We start from the raw sequence: 8957 nt of genomic DNA, 5'->3' as shown, positions 1-8957 counted from the left end.
CTCTTCCATGTCTCTCCAATTAATCCTGTCCTTCGCCAGTTGAGGCCACCATATCCCCGCAAATTTCTTAATCTCATCCGCCCACCTAACTTTCTGCCGCCCCCTGCTACGCTAGCCTTCTATTGGAATCCACTCCGTTGCCCTTAAGGACCAGCGGTTATCTTGCCTTCGCTTTACATGCCCTGCCCAAGCCCATTTCTTCCTCTTGATTTCAACTAGGATGTCATTAACACACGTTTGTCCCCTCACCCACTCTGCCCGCTTCCGGTCTCTTAACGTTACACGTGTCATTTTTCTTTCCATAGCTCGCTGCGTTGTTCTTGGCTTAAGCTGAACCCTCTTCGTTAGCCTCCACGTTTCTGCCCCATAGGTGAGTACCGGTAAGATACAGCTGTTGCATACTTTTCTCTTGAGGGATATTGGTAAACTGCCATTCATGATCTGACAGAACCTGCCATATGCGCACCACCTCATTCTAGTGATTCTTGATAAATATTTGTGTCTAAAGCAACATAGAGAAAAAACACATACAGCAAACCGAAATTTCACTCATATACCTGTATGTTGCGGGCAACGCTACATTTTCTGATATGGTTTACTGACAAACGGGTAAAATTGCTTGGCAAGGGAAGGATAAAGCAGAATCGCCGATGAGATCTCAATTTCTGGGTCTATTCCTTGGAAATTGATTGAAGCTTTGTTTGTTTGTGATTGAATCAATGAGAGAGAAATAAATAGCGAGGGAGTGAACTAGGAAAAAAGTGAACATACCATTAATATCTGGATTGTAATGAATGTCCACTTCTGCAGATTGATGATACTAATATAGAGGCGTGCCAATGTTCAAAAATTTTGGAAGCTGAATCCAATATCAACCTATTCAATTCACCGAACGAATCAAATACTGCAGGTTGAAATTTTTCGAAACAAATATAGTGTGTTCGCAAGTTTGCGAATAGTTTTCAAATAAATCGCCCGAAGCTCGAATAAGCAGCTCTGTACTTATTTTCACTGGTGTTTAAAAACAAATGTCGCGGACACTTAAGTGTCGCCTTACAGGTATGACGCATCAGCGCTAATGGTTATTTTGCTGCTTTCTTTCTTAGACAGTTACCTTTCAAATTACACATGTAATAAGCATTCATCACTAGGAATACTAGACAATGTGATGCACCATAACACACACAAGGTCTCTCGTTAACCGAGTCGAACGAAGCTTGAGAAAGTTTTGATTTAGACGCTATTTCCTGTACCGATGTGCTGGCAACCTTTCCACACTTTTCTAAACAGCGTATTAAAGCGGGTGCAGAGGTAATGAGTTCAACCGGCCACAGTGACCTTCTTTTTCACTTCACGCGTCGACCTTAGCTGTCAAAACCTGGCTTCGTTCTGAGCGCACGTTTGTGCTATGGTCAGTGAACTGCCGCCTGTGTCAGCACCCAGAGGCTATATTGATCAATGTTTTGATGTTAGTCGCGATTCCGTGTTTTTTTTTTTTTTAAGGGGGGGGGGGGGGGGGGACGTTCTTCAGCGAACTTTCGAAAAGGACATTGAGATGTCCTTTGTATAACGGTACTCTTTGTATAACGCCTTGATATCTTTATATACATTTACTTCACCTCATATTTTCGTAACTTTATGATAAAATACGACCGATTTTTTTTTTAGGTATAACAATAGATATCTTGCATAGAATTTTTTGTACTGCTGTCACTGTTGCCTGCCGCCAGCTTCCAGGCCTCACAAGCTGTTCCTTCAGCTTTTTACCTGGGAGACCGTCAAAATTCTCAAATTTTGAAAATAAAGGTGGAGTGAATTTAATTGAATTAAAAGAATCACGCGCTATACTATAGAAAATTTAGAAAATAAAGTTCTAAGGTTCCATGGGATCTTTTTTGTCCTCATGGGACTGCATAGCTTGTGGAAGGGCCGCATGATACATCGCCACGCAAATCCGCCACGTTCATCTAAGTCTATGCATTTGATGAGCGGGCAGAGTGATAGCATTATGCTGGTGCGACGATATATGACGGGTTCGGCTATGTATGACGGGCGGTTAAGTAAGGCTAGAAGACTGTCATTGTTTTTGTACTTCCATGCAATAAAGAAATAAAGTTCCTTACTGGCTTAGAGGTAGCGTGCCTCACTCGCAACCAAAGGGTCATGGGTTCGGTTCCCAACAAATCATCGTAATTTTTTTTTCAGCGTAAATAATTCACATTAGATCCTTACATGTCACAATGATATTTGAGTCACATTGCGACGTCGTAATAACAATTTATCTCAAGTTCTATTCATTTTCATTTCACAGCGCCATGAGTGATGTCACGACCATTCCGACGTATCGAGATTTTCTGGGCTTCCAAACGTCAACAACAAAGGTGGTTTCTCCGCTGAACGGCGCCCTGAGTAAGGCGTGAAAAAAAAAAGATGTAGTGTAGGACACTACACTTGGTGGAGGTGCTGTCTGTTCTCACCATCGAGATACGCCACCATGCCCAGGCTTCCAGGCTCTACCACGGTGCCCGAACCCCCGGCCCAACCTTCCCAGCACCTCCACCAAGTGTAGTGTAGGACGTCTACGAAGGCGCTGCGTCGCGAACGGCTAGCGGTACGTCTCAGCTCAGTCCAGAGGCAGCGATCAGTCCCAGCGGCAGCGATCAGCGCACACGCTCGAGCATCGGCGCCGCTGTCTTCGTCCTCTTCTTCCTCACGCCAGCCGCCCAAGGTTCGGGAGCCGAAGGCCTGTCTTACAAAGAGCCCACTCTGATGCCGCACTGCATGCCGCCGCGATCGGTTTGCGAGGGATGGAGGGCTCAGCGCCGCCTCGTAGTCCTTTCGTGTGCCAGCATTCATAGCGCTCGTACTTGGCCTCTGAGATTGGGGGATTCGACAGGGCTTTGGAAGGGTTAGCTAACCCTGTGTTGACACTCGATCTAGGAGGCCATGACCACGTTATATATCGTCGTTTTCATCGTCTTTCATTCGTTCTTACTGCGCCTTGACAAATTCCTTTCAAGAAAAGCAAAGGCGCAACGTGTAACGGTCCCACTTATTATTGGGCTCCTCATCGGTGCCTTAAGGAAGGAATACGTGTCGAAGAATAGATGTCGCTTGCACGCGCTGTCATCCGAGGCGAAGGTCCCAATTTGTGAACTTACTGCGTCCTCGTGCTAGGCCCGAAAGGGGAGAAGGAAGCCGAGCGCACTGTGGAGCTAATGAAGTGTCTGTTGGCCCCTCAATACTAAAGTGCACCCAGCACCATCTATGACACTATCTGTAACGTGCTCCGTTTTCCTTACAGTGCATGTTGTGCTTGACATGTACTCACTAAGACGAGGTCGACTGTCAACTTTTTTTTCTAGTGCCATCTTACACTGACACCCGTCTCGCAGAGTTGGAATATCCGGCCCGTCCAGACGAGATTTTGGGTTCTAATGTCGGCATCGGCTAAAAGATTCCGGCAGTTATATTCTGATGGTCAACCAGTCCAATCTTGAATATCGCCCCCATCATGAGGCGTCAAGCGCCGGCAGGTTCTCCAGGGGAGAGAATGAAGGAGCAGCACGAGCTGCACGCACGCTGTATGCTATTCACGCCGGTTCAACAACGTTAAGAGTCCTCCCCAAAGGGCAAGGGTGCTGAATGTTTTTTTTTTATTACAGACCAGAAACGGCTTGTTGCTTACCCCGTGGTTGGTGTCATCTAGTCGTTAGCAGCCTTCTGCAATTCAACACAAGCTCTCAGCCAAGTGTGCTCTTGTCTGTATGCTTCTAGCACCGGCGTTCGTGCGGACTGGGCAAACAACCCCGTATAGTCCAGCCAGATTTTCAAGAGTTGTTAGTGTAAGCGATATCTCGGCGCTTATATTAAGCCTACTAGATGTCCCTCCTACGTGCAAACAGGTTTACTTCACTACTGAACAGCCATGATGCGATGTTGAGTGAGCATGCAGGCGGAATGTTTCAAGTTTGTATAAGAAAGTAATAAATATAACACCAGCTCTGCTGAATGTAGTTGCCTCTCTGAATAGCCAATTACTTTATGATTATACGTGTGCGCCAAACTTTCCATCCAGGAGGAATGAAATATTATTTTCATCTTAAGAAGTGCGGAAGCCGAGAACAGTGCGGCTTATAAGTGCATTTAATCCGCTTGCAAGGAGAAGCGATATTTAATCCTCTAAGCTCTTCTTTGGAGCAGAAAGCATGCAATTTCTTTTTGCTGTTCAATGGCAAAGGGAGGAGCCGTTATAAAAAAAAATGTAGCAGGGAAAGATTGCTTACCGTTGCTTCCTTAGAGTGCTCTTTGTAGTTCCTACCTGAGCCATTAAACACACAACCATGAACTACTGTTCACTGAAAAGCACCCTTAATCTAAAGGACTAGCTTACCTTCCTTTTTTTTCGTTCGAAGTGGTCGGTGCGACCTAGACAGTCTTGTTAATTGAAGTATACGGCATAACATGAGCGACTCCCCCGGAGGACCGTCGGGCTTGATCGGTTTGCCTGCGCGCACTTTCTCAATATAAAAATATGGAGTGAGTGTTCTTTTTAGAGTTGCGGCAGTGAGCAACCATAATTTATTCTATTTCTTCATCGCTGACACAACTCTGTGTTGGAGAGAAACAATAAAAACAGAACTTACTTTGTTAGCGCAGGTAATTACGGGCATCTGTTTCTGCAGAGCAGCTGCAAGTGTCACAGACAAAACAGAGGAATCGATTTGCTTTCAGCACTCTTTATTTTGGGTGCATTTCATGCTGCACATAAAAGCTCTCACAGAAGGCAATTGCGCGATAAAGCAACGTGACGCGGAAACACATTTCACGCCGTTAAATTGAAAATGCACGCGGTAAATTATCAAATTAATGTGAGTCAAAACTGATTCTTGCTTCAAATGCACACACAACTGTTCGAGTGTCATGACTGCTCCAGCAGAGCGGTCGCCACGCTGAAGAAGCACGAGTTATATCTTTCCGATAAATGTCCTTCCCATAACTCTCAAAAGTGCATATATCAATGGAACAACATGAATAAAACGCGTCGCATAAATACCACATCTTTCGGATGACATAGTTTCATATATTTTAGACATCGTCATGTGGCGTCTCGTGATGTTTGTTCATTTTGATGCAGATTGATAATATTCATCATCATCATCAGCCTGACTACACCCACTGCAGGGCAAAGGCCTCTCCCATGTCTCTCCAATTAACCCTGTCATTTGTCAGTTGCCGCCACTGTATCCCCGCAAACTTCTTAATCTCATCCGCCCACCTAACTTTCTGCCTCCCCTGCTACGTTTGCTTTCTCTTGGAATCTACTCCGTTACCCTTCAGGACCAGCGGTTATCTTGCCTTCGCATTACATGCCCTGCCCAAGCCCATTTCTTCCTCTTGATTTCAACTAAGATGTCATTAACCCGCGTTTGTTCCCTCACTCACTCCGCCCTCTTCCGATCTCTTAACGTTACACCTATCATTTTCCTTTCCATAGCTCGCGGCGTTGTTCTTAACTTAAGCTGAACCCTCTTTGTTAGCCTCCACGTTTCTGCCCCATAGGTGAGTACCGGTAGGATACAGCTGTTGTATACTTTTCTCTTCAAGGATATTGGTAAGCTACCATTCATGATCTGAGAGAACCTGCCATATGCACTCCACCCCATTCTTATTCTTATTAGTTACTTCCTTATTATATTAGTTACTTCCTTATCCACGAATGAGAGACATGCCTTGTTGGTGTTCCAAATTTTCTGTTATCATCTACCTGCGAGCTATTTCGTAGTGTTTAGTCCTTAACACACAGCTTTGTGAGTAGACTGAACTTGACTCCGACTTCCATCCTGCGCTATGGTACTGCACCCTGTGTACTCGCACCTGTGCTAAGCTGAGTGAGAGGAGGTGTTTGGTTCAACTACTTAAATCGTGCAACAGCATTGCTCCTTGCGGGGCAGCAATCGCCGACGGCGCGAAATTTTGTGAAGAGTACCGCCACAGTGCCGACTATTAAAACCGTTTTCTTGTAATTAATGAAGATCCAACCATCCAAGTAAGCTTACCTCGTATAAAACCGCGAGCGTCGCGGTGTGCGGAAACTTGCAAATAGCATATTTCTGCGAAAGTGCGCTATCACCCTCCGGAGCATTTCGTTCTGCACAGTTTTTACGGTAACAAAAAATATTGCTGCAGGTGAAATGTGACGATTAGGCAACTTCTATAGCCTTTCATTTTCAGTGTGCTCTGCAGAAACGAATCAATCAAGATAGGATTTTGAGGAAACGCTCTTTAGTTAACATCTTACGGTTCCCATAATGTAATCATAGGCAACCCTGAGTTTCACGGTTTTTCCTCAAGGAATCTCAAATTGAGGACCCCTACGGAGCGTAGTATCTGCTTGAATGTATAATGAAGGCGGCATGTTTGTGCAGTCCAGTAATTGTTACTGGGAATTTAGGTCACGCGCTATCGCTCTCTATATGAATATCCCTTGTACGTGGCGATGAAGTAATTAACTTGAGGTTTTCCACAAATATTAGCTGCGTTACACAACAGTGACCCCCCTGCAGTCTAATATACGCCAAGTGTAAATTACACACGCTCGCATTCCGCAAGATCTAAACGAGTTCCTTCTACTGCCTCTTAAAACGTCGGGCCCCAAGCGGCCAGCGCGAAAGCCCAGGCAATCAAAGCCCAGTAAAGGTATTTGATCACGCCGTAAACCCACTTCTCCCATTTACGGCCCCCCTTCTTGCGCAGTACTACAAGTCCCAATGTGCAGCCGACGAAAACGCCCACAAGGTGGGGCAGGGTCCCAACGCTAGGGATTGGGTTGAGGTAGTACATCTGCACCGCGTCGACAACCGTGTACAACACGATCAGGACAACGCGACCAACCGCGCTGCCGAACTGGCGGTAGTTGAAGATGATGTCGATCACGTGGGTCCAGAGCACGGAGTAGACGGCCGCTGAGGCTCCCGCTGTGAAGTAGTAGCCGCAGATGAACGTCAGCTCAGCAGCTGTGAAAGCCCCGGCCGCGTAGAGGTATGGTATCTTCCAGGGACTCTGGAGCAATGAAAGGGGCAGGCAGACCAGGAGCTCAACGGCGACGCTTAACACGAGAGAGAGGCCGTTAAAAGTGACGAGTACGAATGACACGGTGCGCCAGGCCTCGCGTTTCCGCTCCAGGACAAGAACGAGCTTATCATCGAAGCGTAGATGGTCATCTATTTCTCTCTGGGTTTGTGGGCAGCACCAGAACATGTACTGAACGTACATGACGACCTGCGTGATAACGATCAGACCGAAGAACAACACTTGTATCAGAAAGATCGGATAGTCCACCATGGCAAGGCGGACCAACCTTGCCCGCTGCAGTCTTCCGGCATACACGTTAGCGGCTGCCGTGACGACCTTATGAAATCGCTTCTGCCTTACACTAGCCGGACGCCCCGACGTGCATATGAGCAGGAACTGCTCGAGATTCAGCGAGCTATGTTCGTTTTCGTTCACCAGTTCGTTGAGCTCCTGGAGGATGCTCGCTGGACACTTGGAGTTCGGTGTGAGGAATGTGAGTAGCTCGACCGCGTAGGCCTTGTCCCCACGTTGCAGCTTCTTGTAGATTTCGGTCCAGAAGGGGATCTCCTCCATCCATATCTTCTGCTTTCTCGCGGCGGCCATGCTGCCTCCCATTTCGTCTTCGCCGGGTGACAAGCTCCGATTGCTGACCTGACCAAAAAAAAACGATCTTGATTCAAAGATAATATTCGGAAAACACGAACTGATGTGGTAGCGACGCACGGCCTACCAAGCTGCTTCCAATACTTGGCGAAGACTGCATCGATGCCAGACGGCGGAGGAGGTGCCGGTACCAGGCGCACCTTGGTGTTTCGATTTGTCGACGTATGCATATGAGCTGCAATGAAGGTGTTGACGAGGACACGAGCAACGCCAGAAGTAGTTCTGCCTTTTTATATATTTTGCTGCCCGCCGCGAGGATATCAACTCATGAATCTTTCGATCTTTCACTTGGTGGTACGGAAAGCAAAAATGGACAACAGCAATGGTTGCCATGGTGCGCTGTGCGTGCTGTTCTGCTGCGGCACTTGGGTGATCACATTGATCAGTAGATTAGGAGTTCCGACGGTCACTTGGCACAACCTCATTGCTTTTGAGACATTTGGACTCATTCTCCAATATTTTTTTTCCGTGAGGTGCTTTGAAGACGACGCAATGTGCGCACTTGCGCGGAAAATGCAACATTGACGCAGGAGGTTTCTGTATTGCCTGGTTGCAAAAAAAAAAGGCATTTCGGCGCACCAGCCGACTGCGCCGAAATACGCTTCCGCCGTGACATCATAGACCAAAACTAACATCATCATTAAAGAGCTTGCTGCTTCCAAATGAGTTACAGTTCACCAAGAATAGAAGTAATTGAGAACTGTTGAAGGTGCCTTAAACCATGCGTGCGGAAATTTCTAATTACTCCGCATTGATGCGAAATTAAACAATGATGTGCTGACGCACTCGTCAGCTGTTAAGCAACTAATGTAAAAGTGAGCAATAGAAAAAAAATAAGGTTTAGCCAGAATGAGATTCATTTCACGTCCCTATGCAGAACTCGAGTCCTACCGCAGAAAACATGCCTGTGCGTGATGCAAGAAAATCATCTAAACAACTCTGAAGGCAGTTCATTTTGGGATTTTTATTCTCATAATCCTGCAAAAAAATGAATTTATGTCGCGCACAAAGTTGCCCAGATGAGAAAAGGACAATAGTTGACGCCAGGAATTTAGAGTTATAAATCCAGCACCAAATCTATTATCACAAGAAAGGACACTAAAAGAACAGTCTTTTTCTCAACTAATTTGTGCTGAAGAAATGTATAAATCATTGTTTAGGGCCTTGCAAATTTTAGCACCGAATTCGTGCTCACGATACTGCCCAACATGCAATTGTGT

The 8957-nt window shown here is 46.2% G+C and overlaps 1 protein-coding gene across 1 annotated transcript; it reads right to left on the bottom strand.

Annotated features, from left to right (window-relative positions):
* Window positions 1-6531: 6531 nt before the first annotated feature.
* LOC149364196 (protein rhomboid-like) lies at window positions 6532-7583 on the bottom strand. The gene has a single exon (XM_089570045.1). It carries the CDS (start codon window positions 7342-7344, stop codon window positions 6640-6642), a length of 705 nt encoding a protein of 234 aa, XP_089426171.1. The 5' UTR covers window positions 7345-7583; the 3' UTR covers window positions 6532-6639.
* Window positions 7584-8957: the final 1374 nt, after the last annotated feature.

Source organism: Amblyomma mixtum, chromosome 2 (assembly GCF_055824585.1).
Source record: "Amblyomma mixtum isolate Tamu chromosome 2, ASM5582458v1, whole genome shotgun sequence".
Classification (NCBI taxonomy): domain Eukaryota; kingdom Metazoa; phylum Arthropoda; class Arachnida; order Ixodida; family Ixodidae; genus Amblyomma; species Amblyomma mixtum.
This window is presented reverse-complemented; position numbering and strand designations above follow the sequence as displayed.

What these genes read in the sequence shown, in the direction of transcription:
- LOC149364196 (XM_089570045.1), bottom strand. Translation starts at nt 7,344, where the DNA reads ATGGTGGACTATCCGATCTTTCTGATACAAGTGTTGTTCTTCGGTCTG.